This window comes from Balaenoptera ricei, chromosome 15 (genome assembly GCF_028023285.1).
Source record: "Balaenoptera ricei isolate mBalRic1 chromosome 15, mBalRic1.hap2, whole genome shotgun sequence".
Classification (NCBI taxonomy): domain Eukaryota; kingdom Metazoa; phylum Chordata; class Mammalia; order Artiodactyla; family Balaenopteridae; genus Balaenoptera; species Balaenoptera ricei.
This window is the reverse complement of record NC_082653.1, coordinates 76,861,106-76,882,247: the sequence shown is the minus strand read 5'-3', so window position 1 is coordinate 76,882,247 and position 21,142 is coordinate 76,861,106. Positions and strand designations below refer to the sequence as shown.

The following is a 21,142-nucleotide window of genomic DNA, read 5'->3' as shown; positions in this document are numbered from 1 at the left end:
CCCTCCCTCCCTTCCTTCTTCCCAGCTATAGATTACCCTTCAGTCACCACAGGTGGTGACTTCAGGATTCTAAGCATCTTTTTTCTTTTTAAATTGAGTTATAATTAATATACAGTATTACATTAGTTACAGGTGTACAACATAGTGATTCAGTATTTTTATACATTATGAAATGGTGACCACAATAATCTAGTTTTCATCCATCACCATACAAATTTGTTACGGTGTCATTGACTATATTCCCTATCTGCACATTACGTCCCTGTGATGTATTTGTCTTATAACTGGAAGTCTGTTCCTCTTAATTCCCTTCACTGATCTTGTCTGCCCAGCACCCACCCCACAGCCACCTCCCTCCTCTTTGGCAACCACTGCTTTGTTCTCCATATCTATGAGTCTGTTTCTGTTCTGTTTTGTTTGTTCATTTGTTTTGTTTTGTAGATTTCACATATAAGTGAAATCATATGGTACTCATTTTTCTCTGTCTGACTTATTTCATTTAGCATGACACCCTCCCGTCCGTTCATGTTGCTGCCAATGACAAGAATTCATTCTTTTTTATAGCTGAGAAATCTTCCATTGTGTGTGTGTGTGTCTGTGTATCACATCTTCTTTATTCATTTATCTGTTGATGAACATTTAGGTTGCTTCCATATCTTAGCTGTTGTATATAGTGCTGCAATGAATGTTAGGGGTACATAGATGTTTTTGAATTAGTGTTTTTGTTTTCTTTGGATAAATACCCAGAAGTAGAGTTGCTGGATCATATGGTAGTTCTATTTTTAGTTTTTTGAGGGGTCTCCATACTGTTTTCCATAGCAGCTGCACAAATTTACATTCCCACCAGTAGTGCACAGTGCTTCCCTTTTCTCCACATTCTCACCAACACTTGTTTCTTGTCTTTTTGAGAATAACCATTCTGACAAGTATGAGGTGGTGTCTCATTGTGGTTTTGATTTTCATGTCCCTGATGATTAGTGATGTTAAGCATCTTTCATGTGCCTGTTGGCCATCTGTATGTCTTCTTTGGAAAATGTCTATTTAGGTCCTCTGCCTGTTTTTTGATCAGGTTGTTAATTGTTTTGATATTGAGTTATATGAGTTCTTTATACATTTTGGATACCAATCCCTTATCAGATACATCATTTGCAAATATCTTCTCCCATTCAGTAGGTTACCTTTTTGTTTTGTTGATAGTTTCCTTCACGGTGCAAAAAGCTTTTTAGTTTGATGTAGTCCCATTTGTTTATTTTTGCTTTTTTTGTTGCCCTTGCCTGAGGAGGTATATCCAAAAAAAAAAAAAAAAAATGCTAAGACTAATGTCAAAGAGATTACCACCTGTGTTTTCTTCTAGGAATGTTATGATTTCAGGTGTTATATTTAAGTTTTTAATCCATTCTGAGTTTATTTTTCTATACAGTGTGAGAAAGTGGTGCAGCTTCATTCTTTTGCATGTTGCTGTCCCGTTTTCCTAACACTATTTATTAAAGTAACTGTCTTTTCCCTATCATATATTCTTGCCTCCTTTGTCATAGATTAATTGACCATATGAGTGTGGGTTTATTTCTGGCATCTCTGTTCCATTGACCCATGTGTCTGTTTTTGTGCCAGTACCATACTGTGTTGATTACTATAGCTTTGTAGTATACTTTCAAGTCTAGGGGCATGATGCCTTCAGCTTTGTTCTTCTTTCTCAGTATAGGCATATAGACCAATAGAATAGAATTGAGAGTTCATAAATAAACCAATATATCTATGGCCAAGTAATTTTTGACACAAGTTTACATCCATTCAATTGGGAAAGAATTTTATCTTCAACAGGTGGTGCTGGGACAACTGGTTTTTCCCATGCAAAAGAATGAAGTTGGACCCCTACATCACACCATGTACAAAAATTAACTCAAAATGAATAAATGACCTAAGTATAAGAGCTAAAGCCATAGAATTCTTACAAGAAAACATGTGGGCAAATCTTCATGACCTTGAATTTGGCAGTGGATTTTTAGCTGTGACATCAAAAGCACAACCAACAAAAGAGGAAATACATACGTTGGACTTCATCAAAATTAAATACTTTTGTGCATCAATGGGCATTATCAAGAAAGTGAAAAGAAAAGCTACAGAATGGGAGAAAAATATTTGAAAATCATATAACTGATAAGTGTTTAATATCCAGAATATGTAAAAAGCTCCTAACTCAACAACGAAAAGATAAACAACAGAATTCAAAAATGGGCAAAGGGCTTGAATTGACACTTATGCAAAGAAGATATACAAATGACCAATAAGCACATGAAATATGCTCATCATTATAGTCCTTAGGGAAATGCAAACCAAAACCATAATGAGATATCACTTCACAGCTACTAGGATAGTTATAATTTTAAAGAATGGAAAATAGCAAGTGTTGGCATGAATATAGAGAAATTGAAACCCTCGTACATGCTGGTGGGAATGTAAAATGTTGCAGCCACTGTGGAAAACAACTTGGCAGTTCCTCAGAAAGCTAAACAGAGAATTACCATACACCTCACCAATTCCAATTTTAGGTATATACCCAAACACCAGGTACTTAAAGAGATACTTATATGCCAGTTTTCATTGTAGCATCATTTATAATAACCAAAAAATAGAAACGTCCCGAGTGTCCATCAGCAGGTGAATGGATGAACAAAAAGTGGCATATATGGACACTAGAATATTAGCCATAAAAAGGAATTAAGTTCAAACCTTGAAAACATTATGCTAAGTGAAATAATCTAGACATTAAAGGATAAATATTGTCTGATTCCACTTACATGAGGTATCGAGAATATATCGAGAATATGCAAATTCCTAGAGACAGAAAGTAGAAAGGGAGTTACCAGGGACTAGTAGTAGGGGTGGGGGACTGTGCGAGATGGGAGTTATTGTTTAATCGTAACAAAATTTCTGTTTGTGATGATGAAATAGTCTTGGAAATAGTTTTGATGATTGCATAGCATTGTGAATGTAATTAAGGCCACTGAATTGTATACTTAAAAATGGTTAAAATGTTAACTTTGTTATATATATATATATATATATATATATATATATATATTTATTTTACCATAATAAAAAATTTAAAAAATATTAGGGCTCTAACAATCCTGCCAATCTCGTGTCAAGCCAATCTATGATATACTTTGAGTTTATATTGCTTATTATTAAAATTCATATTTCTTGCAACACTATTAAAAGATTGAAGAAGGAGAAATGACACACATAAAAAAAAGGAAGAAAAAGAAGTAGTTGGCTTTTAGTGAGTTGTTTCAAAACCTCCAGTCACTATTTCCTTCACGTGAGCAGTTGTGAGGTTGCAGAGTCTTACCTCAGGGCCATTGCAATCTAAAATCTTCTGAGATGAAAGCCTTTGACAAGTCAAGCCACAAAATGACTCTTTTGGATATCAGGGCAACATCTACCCACACAATGTTTTAAAGAATAAAGATGCTTCCATTTTTTCTTAAAAGGGAATTAGTAATTAATTACTTTAATGACTATCAGAAAATGAGGAGGTGGAGTTTGTTAAAATATCTCCATGTCTCTCATCACCATGCTTGTGCTTTCATTACTTTCTTGAACATATGGAAAATAGTTATTATTAACCATTTTAATGCCCTTAATCTACTAATTGTGTCATCTGTGTCATTTCTGAGTCTGTTTCTATTGATTGGTTTTTCTCCTCCTTATGGATTGTATTTTTCTGGCTTTTTTGCATGCCTGACACTTTTTTGGGGGGGATGCCAAATATTGTGAAGTTTTTTTTTGTTGAGCGCTGGGTATTTCTGGTTTCCATAAATATTCTTAAGCTTTATTCTGGGCTACTATTATGCCACTTGGAAATAATATTTTGATTTTTTCTGAGGTTTATTTTTATGCTTTTCTGGGTGGAACATTCAGAACAGCCTTTAGCCTAAAGCTCATTTTTCCCCAGTACTGAATACTCTGCCTAATTCCTGATGTGTTACAAGGTTTTTCCACTCTGGCTGGTGGGAATACCAGTTGTTCCCTGCCCTCTGTGACTCTGGCAATCGTTCTACCTGCTCCTTTTCAGTGGTCATTTCCCTTGCCTTGGGTACTTTTCACCCACAGGTGTGCTGATATGGACTCAGGTGAAGATGAGAGGGAAGCCTTCTGCAGGTTTCCTGATTGTCTCACTGTGGGCCTCTCTTTTCTCCCATCCTCTGCTTTGCAAATTCCAGCTGACTTGGCTTCCTCTTACTATCAACTCTGTCTTCTCAACTCAGGGATGCTTCTGGGATCCACCTGGGTTACCCCCAACCACCCGACTATGGCATGAAAATTCTCTTCAGACAGTAAGCTGGGGCAACTGTAAAAATTATTTCATTTGCTTTCTGTCTCTCTAAGATCACTGCACTGCCTATTGCCCAACTTCTAAAAAACCTTTTTTTCCACATATTTTGTCTAGTTTTTTAGTTGCTTAAGGTGTTAGAGTGAATTTGATCCCTGTTAGTCCAGATTGCCCACTCTGGATTTTCAGCTGAGATAAAACTCCCTTTAAGTCTTCCACTCACTTTAGTGGTATTTTTAGGAGCTGTGGCAGTTAAGACTTACTCTCAAGTGCAGCTAATCAAGATAACTGTATTATTCCAGCTTTGTTTTTTTTTTTTTTAATTGGACAGGCAAAAAGAGTAAAAATGAAGAATTCCAGTGTGGCTGGAGAATTTGACTCATGCGTGAAGCTTAAAAACCATATGTGCTTGGTTTTTCTAAATTACACATCTCCAAACTACATTGCCGGAAGGGAATAATAGTCTACCAGGACTCTCACATTGATCAAGGAGACATAGTAACTTGTTTAGATTAGTCACTAAGGAAAAAGGTAAGGGAAATAATTGAATATATAAATATTCTTAGTGAGTTATTCAAGGGGGAAAATATTGCTTCTGACTTACACAGAATTTTGTAAGTGAGGAAGTTTTCAAAACTCAGGGCCTAAACTTAGTAAATAAAAGCCTCAAATTTTGAAGTGATCATAGGCATTCGTTACAAACAGACCAAGTTTTAACAGCTATTTTGCTATTTATTATCCATGTGACCTTGAGCAAAAATCTTGATCTTTCCAAGCCTTGGTTTCTTTATCTGTGAAATGGGGGTCATTTCATCTACCTTGCTGGGTTTCTTTTAAAAGATTACCTGGTACTGTGTGTTTGAATCACGTGACAGTTCTTGGCATACCCAGTGTGCTCATAAGTATTTATTCCCTTTCTTTCTGCATCAGATTTACACCTACCTTAGGAGCCTTCTCTATCCTTTCTGATTTGAATTCCCTTGTAGTGGTCAATTCGACAAGACCTGCTTATCTCAATCATGACAAACACCATTCTTCCTCCCAAATAAAATCCTCATTATTCTCTGTCTCCTTACCTATTTTTCTCAAACTTGAGCTCCCTCTCTTATTTCCTTGTCTCCGTATTGGATCCCAGAGCTAGTATCTTCAAAATCGAGCCCTGTTCCTTCCACTATCTTACTTATCCTGTTTACTTCGTCACTCTGCTTTATTTACTGACTTTATTTCTGAAGAGGCATTTGGCTATGATTATCCTCTCCTTGACATGACTGATGCTTCAGATGCCCTCATCATTTCTTACACAGATGATTCCTGTGGCCTCTCAGTGATATAATCTGATGCATCTCTGTTTCCTTTGCCCTGTACTCGACAAAGCTTCCACAGTTGTTTTTCTAAGAGTCAGAACTCACTGTTAAACTTTCTTCTTTAAGATCCTTTGCAGGCACACTCCTGAGGTTATAAGCAGAGCTCTCCACTAGGACATATGAAGCTACCTCTTCATCCTCCCTCTCTCCCTCTACTTCCCAATGGTTTGTACCTTATACTTGTTCCTTCTGGACCGCTCTTTTTTTTTTTTTTTTTCTTAAATAATATAAACTATCAAATTTTCCTATTTTTGTTTCTTTTGTCTCCTTGTCTTCTTCTTTTCTTTTCTCTCTTTTCCTTCTGCAGCCCCTATGTCACTTCCTCTAGCAAACTCTTCCTACCACCCTGTGGAAGTAAACATTTTTAATGCTTTATTCAGATAACTACCTGGATATGACTCTAGTGTCTCTCTGAAAGAATTTTGGATCAGGATTTTAATTATGAAAAGGCAGACAAATATTTCATACTTTTAAAACTTTCAAGATGTTGAAGGAATTGAAGCATTTCAGAAATTAGGTGAAAAGGGATTGAATTCTAGTAAGTATTGTGCTACACAGTTCTCTAATCTTATTGTTCTGTAGCTCTTTAGTCCATTTAATATCACAGTTGAGGCGTTTCTTCTGCTGCTTCTTGAGACACCCCTTCTACCTCGAATCTCCCAAGTTTGGGGGGTTTTGTTGATTTACCTATGCCACTGTGCCATTATCCATCCATCTATGCAAGCATCTTTCCTAGCCTCCTTTTTCCCACCCAACACCCAAACATTTATTGTCAGGTTTACTAGTTACTGTTAAGGAAGAAGTAGACAAAGGCCACGCCATCAATGAACTTCCCTGTATTTAAGAAGAAAATCTAATCCAGACCTGTGACAGACTCTTGATATTTTGTTTCTCCTTTCTTTTCTTTTTCTGTTTTTGCCAGATTTTCATTTCCCCTACCACTTTGTTTATGCCTTTTGCCTTTCCTGTATCATGTTTTTATGTGTTTTCTTGGATAGTCAATGTTTTGATTGTCCAGAAATATTTATCAAATACCTTTTAAGTGTCAGGTATAGTTCTGGGCACTTGAGATTGAATGGTGAACAAGATGAAGCCTCTGCCCTCATGAAGCTTCTACTCTATTGAGGGAGGCAAATAGCAAACCTGTGAACAAACGATAACATTGTTTTTGATGTGTAATACATTTTGTGAAGTAAACTAAACAGTATTGGGGGGTAGCAGGGTGTGTGCTGCCACTTTAACTGGAGTGATTGGATTAGTCCTTTCTTTCTTTCTTTCTTTCTTTTTTTATATTTATTTATTTATATGTTTGCACCGGGTCTTAGTTGTGGCTCGCGGGCTCTTTAGTTGCGGCATGCGAACTCTTAGTTGCGGCATGCATGTGGGATCTAGTTCCCTGACCAGGGATTGAACCTGGGCCCTCTGCATTGGGAACACAGACTCTTATCCACTGTGCCACCAGGGAAGTTCCTGGATTAGTCCTTTCTGTTTTGGTGATTTTTGAACTGAAGCCTGAATGACGAAAGGAAGGAAGAACATCTAGGCAACAGGAGTGACAAGGTCACGGCCCTGAGTCAAGACATGTTTAAGGGGAAGAAAAAAGGCCAGTGAGGCTAGAGCAGAGTGAATGAGCACAGGGGCTGGTCACATAATATCTTCTAGCTCATGGTAAGCAGGCTATGTACTGTATTAGTTTCCTGGGTGGCTGTAATGCATGACCACAAGCCGGGGAGCTTAAAACAACAGAAATCTATTATTTCGTAGTTTGTAAGGCTAGAAGTCCAACATTAAGGTGTCAGCAGGGCCATGATTTCTCTGAAGTCTCCAGAGGGGAGTCTTTCGTGTCTTCTCCTAGCTTCTGATGGCTTCTCATAATCCTTGGTGTTCCTTGGCTTATAATGACTTCACTTCGATGTGTGCTTCTCTTCACATGGGCTTCTACTCTATTTGTAGCTCTGTATGTCTTCTCTTCTTATAAGGAGAGCAGTCATTGGATTTAGGGCCCACCTTAATCCAGTATGACCTCAACTTAATTACATCTGCAAAGTCCCTATTTCCAAACAAGGTCATTATATCAGTCAGGGTTCTCAAGAGAAACAGAGCCAAAAGGATGTATAGACATATACAGTTATGGAGGCTGACAAGTCTCAAAATGTGTAGTCAGCAAGCTGGAGTCCTAGGAGAGCTGATGGTTAGATCCAGTCTGAGTCCAAAAGTCTGAACAAACCCTAAAGATGAGAAGGATTGACACCCAGGAAAAGTCTGTGTTTCAGTTTGAGTCTAAAAGCAGGAAAAAACTGTTGTCCCAGCTTGAAGGCTGAGTCAGAGGAATTCCCTCTTATTCTGAGTATGATCATCCCTTTTGTTCTATTAAACTGATTGGGTGAGGCCCACCCTAGGGAAGGCTTTACTCAGCCTGTTGATTTAAATGTTAAACTCATCCAAAAACACCTTCATGGTAACACCCAGAATAATGTTTGAGCAAATATCTGGGTACCCAGTGGCCTAGTCAAGCTGATGCATAAAATTAACCCTCACAATCACATTTTGAGGTTCCAAGCAGGCCCTATAATTTTAGGAGAACACTATTTAACCCACTATATAGGTTAGTATTTAAAAAGCCTCTCAAAGATGTTAGAAGGAATTGTTAACAATTTTTACTTTAAAATGTTTACTTTTCCTTTTATATGAAGAAATGCAGGTAAAAATGAGCACAAGGATGAAATTAGGGAAAGAAGGTGGAAGGCTGTTGAATATAGATGAGAGCTGATAACAGTTGGAAATGGGTTATAACAGAGGGTTGAAAATTGAATTTGGAAGTGACCATTTCCATACCTGATGCTTTTTTCAACTTGTGCCCCCATTTTCCTTCCACTAGTAGCTCATTTCTCCATTTAAATATATTTTGCATCTTTGTAAGTTATTAGTAATCTTATCTCCAAGGCACATTTCTTAGGATTAAGATTTTAGGTTCTTTTAATTGTCATTGCTTTCTAAACCACTACAGAAAGTAATTGAGCTTGTCTTGTGACCTTTGTAAGAAACATAGTTGGCCAAGTGATTCTTAGCATGATCCTTCTGCTTTTTACTCCCAAGAGAGAAAAGCATAACATGGAGGTGGGTAGGCAGGGATGTCAGACACAAATGATGATTTGGAAGAATTTTAAATTATTCTATTTAAATTAGCCCTAGGGTCAGAGCATACATTTTCCTCTAGGGGTGGAATGCACATCTATCCCATACTTAGGGAGCCTTAATAGTAGCCATGGCCTCTTTGTGTAGATCTCTAATGAATGGAGTACATCTATTTTGGATGGATAATCAATTTTTGAAATCTCTTGTTGTAGGTAAACTGTTAAAACAGAGATGTTAACTTCATGAGTTTAATGAGTAGCTTCAATGATGACTTAGTGACAGAGATGGAAAGAGAGTCAGGTGGAGGGCAGTGAGAAGAGTAGAATGAGCATTTAATGAATATCCACTTGCAGACTTGAATGTTAGCAGCAACATTCTCCTTCCTGGAAAATGTCTTTCAACTGCGCATCCCATTACTGTTCCTGCAGCCCATGTAGCTTGGAGATTGAGGCAGAGTGTGTTTGTAAGAAAGCTCTCCTTTGCCATGTAATGAGACTGAGGTGGGTAATTTGCAGAGATTGCTGGAGCAGTGGTCAAATCTGGAAAAAAAAAAAACCCAGAATGAAAAGACCATGTTAAACAGGAGATAGCTTATAATGAGCCCGGAAATCACATATCAGATAGCCAGCTGGCTGGAATTTCTTCACGTTCTTGTCTTCTCATGCAAACTGCTAAATACGTTCTCTTGCTCTATTTTCTCAGTCTCTCTATACCTCTCATTTCTACCTAATGCATTGAAAATATGAATGAATTGGCAACTCTACCACTTGAAGAAATAAGAATGAAGCCTTTTTCATTATTCAGCAGACATAGTTGCCTAAACATGTGGGCATATGGTATTATTTCAAATGCTTTTGAATCCAAGGATGCTTTTATTATTGCATTTTTTTTAAAAATCTCCTTTTAGTCTTTCAACCCTCATTTTGACTCATAGCCTTTTTTAGATTCTATGGCCACTTTTGCTATATAGTTTGGACAGAGTATGCCTTCTCTCTCCAAGCAAGAAAAATGGAAGACCCTTCCTCTCATTATAAATTGGGGAAACACAGAAAGTTAAAATCAACTTGATTCCATGAAATGGTTCAGTGGTCAGGGCATCACCACCTGTCTGCTTTCCTAAGCCTTTAATCTCTTGGTGTCTGTCTCTTCTTCTATCACATGAGAAAACAATGACAATCCCTAGATGCACATCTGTAAGCAAATAGCTAACATAATATATTTCTAACAATAAAAGAGCTGTTTTAAAATATTTATTTCATTCTTGTAGCATAATCTGTTGTTGCCCACGGTTTAAGGTGTTCATGGATTTTGTGACTCAGAAAAATGTTAAAGCTATCAAATATTGGCAGCTATATTTAGATACAGACTTAGATTAGGTATATATGACCGAAACTCTTCTGGGCCTTTTGGATAGCAAGGCCTCAGGGATGTGATATGTGTCCTGAGCTACCAGTGAAACCCTGACTCCTGCCTGTTGCTGGTCTCAGAACTTCTGTTATACCTTTGTATGAGGGTGGAGGTCCTGCTGGTGACCAGGAATAGCGTCCCACTAAATACAGGGCCATAGCAGATTCTTGGGCTTACAGAACTGGACAAGGAGAAATCTCTTTATTTCAGGGATATTTCTGTTCAAATTCTCCAGTGATGATTAAAGGGAGTTGGCAACTGGCCAAGAAAAATGTGATGGGGAAGAGAGAGGGAAGGAAATGTCAATGCTGTGGACATTTGGCAAAGTAGATTAGAAGGGTTTTTCTACGAAGTTTTCTGCCAGGTCCAGAAATTGTAACTTAATGCCACAAATCTTTTTCTATTTTAAAAAAAGAAAAGGTGAGTCCAGTGGGTTGGCAAATGTGGGTAGCCTTTGACTCTAAGATTCTTTATGCTTTCTAGCAAATGCTGAAACTCCAGCAGACCTTTAATGTACACGAGGATCTAGTGTCTGTGTTCCTTCATGTGTGTGTCTGTGTTTGTGCGTGCGTGTGTGTGTGGGGGGGTGTTACAAGGCAGGGTGCTTAAATGCTTTGTTGCATTATGTTAATTCCTCGGCAGTGCAATCAAATTCATGTCGTAATTAAAGCTGTCAGTTGGAAGGCAAGCCAATCGCCACAAAAACACAGCATAACAAATGAAGTGAAATGATTCTGCGTGTAGCTATACAATGCTTCGCCAGGCATGAAATTAAATAAGTAATTTGATGTTGACATCAGAAATTGAAATGATACCCACTGTTCCCTCATTCAGTCAAACCTGCATAAACAACAGCCAGAACAAATATGCACAACAAAGCTGTCTTCTCCACCCAGCTCCCTGAGTAATGTACAATATATATGCAAAATGAGTATAACAGAGCTTCCCAAGACCAGAAGGATGTAATTTTCTTTGGTATACAATAAGATGATACGTATGTGGGGGTGGGGAGGTGGGTTTGAAGGAGTCCTTCTGCTTCTGGGATAAAATACATTTGCAGAAAGGGGGAAAAATACTGAAATTAACAAACCCCATGCTCTCTCTCTGAGAAATTCATCCTAAAGTGAATTTACCTCCCCGGGGCATGACTCAGGCTAGTGGAGACCTAACTTGGCTTTTGCCTTCCTCTGTTCCACGGAGGGGTGTAGGTGCCGAAAACAGGTGATGCTGTCACATGGCTAATCACTGCTGAGAAGCTGTCTCCATGACTACTGTGGATATCCCTACATACTGTTTATGGGATCAAGAATGCAACAGGATTTTTGAAAATCAAGTCCAGTGTACAGGATCACGCATCTAGCATTCTTTATTCCCCTGAGCCTGTCTGGAACACTGAGGGGAAGAAAGTTTTGCTTTGGGAGCTGCATTTAGGAGCATACTGTCCTTGTTTGATGCGGATGCTGTTTGTACTTACAGCGCTATTATTTCCTTCTCAAAGCCAGTGTAAAATTAAGAATCACATCTACTGTATTTTTGGAGATATTAAATTCACCTGAGCCCCACTCCCATACAGTCCATTCATTCATTCATTTGTTTTTACACTAATTCAACAAATACTTATTAAATGCATCCTGTGTGCAAGGCATTGAGCTAAGCTCTGGGGAAGCCATGATGAGTCGAGCAGATGGTCCCTGCTACCTGTGGTTTGCAGAGTAGGGACAGGACATTTCGGTGGAACAGTTAGAGGTTACCTGAGTAACTGTTGCATCACCATGGAAGTGCGGTCCCTCCATGGAGGGTGTAACAGCTGACCCAAGCTAGGCAGGGAGAGGCCTTGCTGGCGCAAGGATGCTTAGCTGAGACCCGAGGGCTGCCTCAGTGTTCGCGTTCTTTTTGTTTCAAACTTATTTGGGGCCTCTCTTGTTCATAAAGAGGACACTAAAAATTAAAGAATTTGTAATGAGAGATTTTAGAAAAAAACAAACATACAAAAACAGACAAGTTTAAAGCACAAACCAAGTTCTGCTTTGGGGGTCTCTTTCCCCTAAGGAGTGATGCCGCATGTACCCTTCAGCATCACTGTTCTTTAATTCCCTGTGTGTGAGAACTATGGAAGCCTAAATTGATAATTTTTGTGACTAAAACCTTTAGAAAAATGGTGCTTTTCATTACTTCCCTTTATCCACACATTCTTTGCATTTTAGTCTACTAATTATGTTTACAAAATGTCTCATTTTTGAAAAGAACTCTGTGTGTACTAACTGGTGCCTTGAGGGGATAAACTGGCAAGTAGGTCACACACTGGAAAAGTCATCCAAACCCACTGGGCTTTTTATTTTCAAGTCAGTCTGGGCTTTTTCCTCTTGCCTGCCCCTTTGCGGCCACAAAACTGAGTAGCTTGAGACCAGGGCATTGAATGTCAGCAAGTCAGGGAGGCAGGCTGATGTGTGTCTGTTTAGTCTCAGTGCAGGGCGAAATGCCATCATTAATTCATTACCCAGCTGCCTGTCAAATAAATTGGCAATTACATCCACCGCAGAATCTTGGAATTCAGTAAATAGCACGTTAGCATCTCTGAGTTGTTGAGAGATGTAAAGGGGAAAATTAAGCAACACGGTGTTTGTATCAGTAGCAGATGACAAGGGGCCACGTATACAGGCGATGTGGTGTAGTGATGAAAAGCCTGCAAAGGACTGGTAATGAGCTGTGTGGATTGGAATGTGTTAAAAACCATTGCTGATTTTCCACTTTGTCTTTATGCTTTCTTGCAGAGTTCAGCTCCTTCCAGCTTGGGAACAGGCTACTTCGTAAGTTTATCTCAACTTCCACATGTGTGCCTCGTACTGGCATTGATTTACTTGTATAATGTATGCTCATTAGGATGTGAAAAAAATCCAAGAAATTCCCTCTCAGTCCTAAAGAGCAGACTGATGTCCATCCTTTTACTAAGAGTTGTTTCACTTTTAAAATACATAACCTGCTGGGCTCTAGGGATCACAAGTCAGTCTGTGATGTGGGCCTGGTTCCCAGCACCGAGAACATTTGCTCCTTACCTGGCAGTGTACGGGGGATACAGGGAAACGTGATTGCCTCGTGCCACCTTTCCTACAAAATTGTGTTTTTAATGAGAAGTGTCGTGTGGTGGACAGAATTCAATTTATGCATTGAGGTATATATTCATTTTAAGATCTCTTGAAGAACTTCCCCACATATACAATGAATTGCCATTTTTTAATTTTGATGAGAGGTGGTGTTTTAATGGATGTTTTCCCTCACAGTCTGAGTAGGTGGCCTTTAGACTTTTTTTTCTTCAATCATTAAACTCCTCATTTTATCAAATATAGATGTATTATTTCATTTCAAGACCTTATTTCTGTCCTTTGAGAAGGGTGTGGATGGTGACATACCTCAGGGCTTATCACAATGTTTCTCATTTATAAAGAAATTGTCATTTCATTTCTTTTATCTATAGCTAAATTACCCTTCTTGGATTCAATAATACTTTTCACGGTATAAATAAAAAAGAATTATAAATAGACATTATTTACACAACAGGATAACATGCCAGTGTAGACATTTGTTGTAGTATTTAGAGGAATTTAAGGAATTTAAAGGAATATGATTTACGTTCCAAATGACAAACACTGATACTCTAATATCTGCTCAGCATTTTCTGAGAAAATAATGAAATCATGAAAATAATGTGGAAAATAATTACTGATTCAGTTTCGTTGCCTTTAAATTTCTTCCCTCTAAAATGCTAATTACTCTGGTTTTCTTCTGCCCACACATTTCTCTCCATACATTTATGTTAAATTCATGAAAACAAGCATCATTTCATTGAATAATAAGTCTTTTCCAAGCTTGGAAGAAGTGGCATTTTCTAAATGTTGATTTTTTTTTTTTTTTTTTTTTGTCTTAATCTATGATACGAGGAGAAAAAGGGTAAAGTTTTTTTTGGTACCTGCTTAATACAGTCAGCACACATCATTGCTCCTTATTATGGTTGAATATTCATGCTTACAGAAACAAGCAGGATGCTGAAACAGGATCCTGCTTCAGCAGTTGAAATAACAGAAGTATTCCCATCTGCCATCTCTTCACACCAGGCTGGATGTGGGTTGAGATGTTGGAAGTAAAATCTGGAGACTGCCAATGTTTATTCTCTATCCAAAAGCTAAATTCCCCCTCTTTGCTTTCTTCAGCAGAAGAAGGCCAATGCCACTGACTCAGCCTTTGATCACTTCTAGACTGAACATTCTAATATATATATATTTAACTGTCAGTATGAGCACTCTGAAAGAAGAAAGTCACCTCTAGAAGCACTGAGAATTTTACTATGCTTTTGGTCACTTATTTTTCTAATTCCAGGAATGTTTATTTTAATTCTCTAATGATAGGTTCCTGTGAAAAAAGAGTCTTTGCAATTATGAATCTCAAATAAATTTTACACTTACACAATTTTTGATGAGTATAAAAGCTTTTTTCTTCTTTTGGAAAAATTATTCTTAATATTACTTTGCTTATATATAAAAAATCTGTAGTATTATTAGCTTACATGAAGAAGATACATACCAGATGTATGTTCAGCTCTCAACTATGACAAAAATGCTCTACTTAGAATGTGTTTCCAATAATGAGATTATTATGTTATCAAAGTGCAAAATCCACTGATATTATTGCCAAGTCCTCATCAAAAAGTGTCTTCTGTTTCAATTTTCATATCAACAATGTCACGTGTAATACTTAATTTCAGGTACTAACTTCAGCATTGGTGAGTTTCACACTTCTAAGTGGAAAATAGTATATTCACAACTTTTAGTAGTTTCAGGCCAACATATTCTTTGCACTGTGTTTTATGATGTATGATGTCATAATAACCTTTACTTAAGTCTGTAATGAAGGTTCAGCATCAGGTAAGTGGAATGGTGATACTTCGACTTTAATCCTCTTCAGCATCTCTTTGAAGTGGGGACGGAGGCAAATCACCTGCAGAGTCAAAGAGCTATTAATGCAATTGAACCATAATGTGAATTCTGGTATAAGAAAACTGAAGGCACTCACCTCTTGAGTTTAACAACCTGGAACTGTTTTCTTAAATACTCTCCCTTGCCCCAACGTTACTCTAACTTCAGAATCTTCTTTCATTTAGACTGTATGCTCCTGTAGAGCTTTTAGTGAACTAAGGTAAAATGCTGATCATTGTGTGTGCTAATAAAATAGATGCCCACCTACCTATATGCACGTGCATGTGTATGTGTACACACACACACGTGTGTGTACCTTATCCACAGCCAGTATATTTTACTTTTCTTTCCGTTCTTTTCATTTATCAGTTGTGGTAAGTTAAGGGTTTTAAGAAGAAACCTTTGTTTTTGATTTAGTTGTATTTGTTTATATCTCCTTGGTTTTGTGTTCCAAAGATGTCTGCTTAGGTCTGTCACTTTTCCAATCCATTTATAAGCTGAAGATTTGAGAAATGAGAACAGGAGCTAAAATCAGTATTTACATAAGCATATTGCAAAGAATTCTTAAAGTAGACAAAATAGAGAAGGATTGGAACAAACTTTTCACATTTTTGGGAGCTTTGAATAATGTGGGTGTTATATACACAGAGAGACACACATATATATTCATTACATACTCATGCCCAGCTCATATTCTAAATATAAATGGAAGTATAGACTAGTTGGAATCTATTTGCTTTTTTATTTTTTTGGCAAGAGTACGAAAAACGAAAACTTGCTGGAATGTGTAGGATTTTCTTTTTTTTTTTTTTTTTAAACATTGATGCAGTGAACACATTTTCTTTACTTTCTTCTTTTACATGTATTTGAAGTTTTATTATACATAGTGTACAATTAAGAATTTAGAGACAGAATGATATGAAGACTACTGTGTGCCCTTGGGTGAATTATTTGATGTCTCTGAGTCTGTTTCCTCATCTTTATCTACCTAAGAGAGTTGTGATTATTAAATAAGATATTTAATGCACGCAAAACAGCTCTCATTAATAGGAAATAATATGTATTCTCTTCTGTTATTCCCACTGTAGTGTGTGATGGAATAAACTTGGCCTCATTAAGTGGTTGTGCAATGTTGTGGTGGTAGAGGATTACCACTAGAAATTCATGATAAAAAGTAAATGTTGTAATTTATAACTGTAGGATAGGAATATTTTATTCTCATTACATTCTTCTCGTAGCTTTCTCAGGAGTCTAGGATTTTGTGTTTGGTCAGCTGTATATCAGTTTACTCCATATAGAAACATAAAACAAATATGGAATTCCTTCTCTGTGATCCTCTATGATCATGATGAGGTTGGAATGAAATATTCTATAGGCTGTCCACATATTATGGTTGTTTAATTTGTCTATTAAAGTTATTTGTTGATTTTCTCCCTTAGACTTGAGGCATTTAAAGACTGCTGATAGCTCTTGGGGTTGGGCTGGGAGGTTAAGAAAGACCTGTTCAACATATTCAAGTTTATGAGGTTGTGTCACATGCTTGCTGCTGTCTGTCACTAAAAAGTGGATGCCCTAGCCTACCTGAATGAAGTAACTGAAGGCAGTAGAGTGAGAAGACCAGTAAAAACATCTCATAGTTGCCAGAGGTCTGGTGTGTCATCACAGGAAAGATCCGGACTCACTCTTTACAAGCACTTGACTCCATAAGCTGGTAGTTGGGAGCTACCATTGGTGTAGCGGTAAGTTACTTGTCAGGCTGAACTTGATCCCTGGTGTTGTTTTATTTAGGTGACAGGTCCTGCCTGCTTCTCTGGATAATTTTCAGCCTTCTTCCAGGTTTGAATTTAAGTGTCTTAGGCCCATAGTCTCAAAGAGCTTGGATCCTGCTTTTGTACACTCCAGTGATACAGAGCTTTTTCTTAATGGTTCTCAACTAATATTTTTCATCCTCCTCATTTGACTCACATCTAGTAATATACACTCTTTATCAAGGAAACCAACCCACTTCTACCTGGTGATTTAAAAAAACTACCACATTATATAATAAAGGGGAATTGTGTAGTGGTACACATCTTAAAATGGGATTTGTGTTTTACTGTTTTCCTGTGCTGTAGAATTACTTAAGAAACAATGTTGATAGTGCTGGTAATAGGCAGTAGGTGCAAAATATTGACCTGTGACTTTCCATTCAAAGTTATAAGATCATAAAGGGATTAAATTCTTTGTCCTAAGCTTTTGACTATATAAACCCTTAAAATATTTTTTTTTCTGTAAGTTTATAACTCTCAAAACTGATTGGTGGTATTTTGTATAACCATAGTTGCTTCTTTTTAAAATCTCAGAGTGGACTTTATTGTTAGGTAAGAGTCAAATGAGTTTCTTTAAAAAGATCAAACTTTCAAAAAGAATGTAATTGTTTATCTAATAGACTGAGCTTTTCTTTAAGCAGACACTTTTGACATTTTGTCTTTCAGTAGGTATTAAGCACCTTCTCTGGCAGGCCCTGTTCTAGGTGATGGGTTATAGAAGTAAAAAACTATGGCCCCCTTTTCAGGGAATTTAGTCTTCCCTAAACCCAGATCCTTTCCTTTTTGATGCTTTTAAACATTTTGACACATTGTACTTAAATGAGAGGTTTGGGGCTGTACAGAGACCTAACATTCTCAGACTTTATAATGTTTCCATGGGTTTTAACTTAAAAGTGCAAATATATCAACCTGGCCTTGACTGCGACCCCACCCGAAGTCATCTTATTTCCCACCTGCCAGTACTTGCTAGTGATGCTGTGAGAGGATTTTGTAACTCAAGTATTTATTCCTAACCTTTGAGTGCTTATATTTAAGGTAAATAACACTGAGTATTTTAAAGATGTCACTCAAATAAGACTCCAGCATTTATATTTATTAGTAATTAACTCTGAGTAAATGAATTATTGGCCATTACTTATTTACTGACAAGTTTCCATTTTAATGGAAATTTTTAAAATCTGAATTTCATCAGGCATCTCCAGTTATTATAGGGGACTTTTAGACCCATTGGTAAAAACTCAGTTGGAAAACAGCTCACAGATGGAGAATTCAATTGATTTTAATTGTCAAGTATGTGTTAAATATCTATTCTTAGCTCTCAAGATAAATAAGATGTAAGCTTGGCCCTCAAGTCTAGGTTATGTAGTTGAATTTGATACAAAGCAAATTGATCAGTCCTATGAGAAATGTAAGTAGAACACTTGGGGGTATAAATTAGGGTGAGTTAATTGTAGGAGGCATAAATTGTGCAGAACTTGATGGATACTTAATATTTTCAACAGATAAAGAAAAGGTGGAACAAAGTTTGAGGCAGAGGGAGCAATAGGGAGAAAAGCACAGGGAAAGGAGTTGGGTGAGTAGGAAGGAGACGGTTTATAGGGAGACCTGAACTTAGCTTAGTGAACTGTTAAAAATGAGTCATCAAACCAAGGATTGATGATTGTGATGCTTCTTTTACTTGGAATAGGAATCCCAGGAAAGAAGAGATTCTATTTTAGAAACATGATGAGTTTGGAAGTTAGCGTACGTAGTTAGAAATTTAATTATCTTCAATGATAGTTTAAAGATGTGGCCAAAATAACAGGAGAACAAAACATTGCCACTCAAATTTAAATTTATATTAAAACAATAATATCCTGTAAGAACTTCAGTATGTCCTGAAAATTCAGCTGTATGCCTGTCACAAAATGTCTTTGAGATGTGCTTGTTGATGTAATTTCCCTAAGTGACCCCCAACAGTTACCCAGTGAATCACCTAAGTATGTTTGAAACAGCCTCAGAGGTCTCTGTATCCAAAGTGAGCACAACGTCACTAAAACGGTTAATTATGTAATATTTAATATAAGAATTTTACTGAATATTATTTTGATTATAATAATAGAACAAAAACCTTGCAACCTATCCGTCACCTTAAAATCTAGGACATTGCTAATGATTTTGAAGCTGTCTGTGTACTATGCAGAAGCATTTGGGCAAATGAAATCAGTTGTTCTTTCTAATGGTAGTTGCCACAGTTTTGAACTGTAACATTTAAAATACTTCCCTGAACTATATTTGCCTCCTAGAAAGTAACAAAACTAGACTCTACACTTAAGTAGGTGTTTCGTTAAGATTAGGAACCACAGAATTAATCTTATTTACACTGGAGGGTTGATTTATATCTGGACTAAGCATCTGCATTCCGACAGATTCTTCCGTGTAAGGCACCAATAAACTCTAATTTCAAGGGACTTAGACTAAAAATATTATTTTATTTTCCATTTCCAGTTCTTACCTTTTTAAAGTGTTTTTGATTGGTTGTTAACACTTTGATTTTGGGCATAGGATCTGTGAGCCATGAGCAACATACCCTGATTAAGTGAACACAACAAGTTAAATTTGGGTGAGCAGGCGTTTACTCATTTGTAGAATCTGTACAGTGGGATGACTCTTCTAGCTCACCCTGTGGAAATTGTCTTCTGTCTCCACACCATTGTTAGCTTCCTCATGAAGTACAAGGGGATTGAGAAATTTGGTGAATAAAATAAACAGATGTGAAAGAATCAATTGGTGTCTCCAGCTGCCACCAATCCCCCAACACTCTCATTTTCTCAACATTTCTGTGAGGGGATAGGCTAAGTATTTTTAAACATTTTCTATCTATAAGGATCTTTGTTGTTGGCTGTTGCAAACTCTAATTAGGGAGGTAAGATGAAAACCCAGAGGCTCCTCATGGATATGGGATCTAGCCATCTGCCTGGTCTCCCTGTCTTCTCCCCCCTCCTCTTTGGCCCCTCAGATTTGGAGAAAGTAAATCATTTTCCAAAACAAAACATGATTTAAGAAAAAAATGATTTGAGGGAAAAAAAAAAAAGGTTTCACCAGCCACTGAACTAGATATTTGCTAAAGGGCCTTTGGTTCTAATAGTCCAAGATCCGTGATTCTATCTGCCTCACACCTAAATGTCAGCCACATGGGACCAGCCCTTTTGATAGGCTTTGCTACCTTTCTCCACTGTCCTTTGAGCCACGGGAGTGCAAGGCCATAGTCCCCTTACTGCTTAATGAACACTGCTCTTCAGTGTCAACATTGAAAAGTTTCCAGATTTTGATTGCGTGACCAAGTCTGCCTTTCTTTGAAATTAACAATAATGAACAATGTTTTATATTTGCATTATTCAGTTATGTTAGCACATAGAAATAGGCTATAAACTTATTCTGTCCCATAGCTAATATATCCTTACTGTCATAGAGATGATGCAGTAAAGGCTTAAGCAAAGTGCATTGACAGACCCAGAGGGAACGTACAGGTCACTGTCATGGAATTCAGAAAGTAACTTTATTTATTCCCCTACACTGGCTTTAAGGGCAGTTGTCTTATCCTTGTTGGAGATTTTCAAATTACAGAAATGTTGAATTAGTTGGTATGAGCTGTATAAACTGAGCCATGGGCCATGTCAAACCCCAAGGTTTTCTCTGACTACCCACCCAACCTTTATTTTGATAGATTTAGCTGGTCTGGAGTTTTTTGGACTATCAATCAGAATATTTCAGTTCAAAGGACTCATTCCTTTGCTTAACTGCTTTAAAAAATATTTTTCCTGAAATTGTAAATTAAATGCCTCCCAGTCCATTGCATAAAAAACTTAGAGCTTGGTGAAATACCAAGAGTATCATTTGAAAAGAGGTTAAAAAACACAACTGGGGCTTGTTAAAAAGGAAAAGTGCTACTTTAACTCCAAGTGTCACATTTTCCTATAGTTAGCTCTAGCAGTAAACAAGAGTTATTGGAGGCTTAGATAGTTTGAGACACTTTACTTTTCTCCCAGTACTTCAGAAGCCAAACATTTAAGACGCATTTTGCTTGTGTAAAAATGTTTATCCATTTAAAACACAATGTCGTTTTAACCAAAGCACCCAGGTGAC

The 21,142-nt window shown here is 37.3% G+C and overlaps 1 protein-coding gene across 4 annotated transcripts in view; it reads left to right on the top strand.

The window, feature by feature from the left end:
- Positions 1–21,142, top strand: part of AUTS2 (activator of transcription and developmental regulator AUTS2) — a 1,122,616-nt gene that overhangs the window by 504,764 nt on the left and 596,710 nt on the right. For all 4 annotated transcript variants that reach the window (XM_059898924.1, XM_059898923.1, XM_059898926.1 and 1 more), the window contains exon 4: positions 13,014–13,049. In XM_059898924.1, the coding sequence (XP_059754907.1) occupies positions 13,014–13,049 (36 nt within the window). The remainder of the gene's footprint in view (positions 1–13,013; positions 13,050–21,142) is intronic.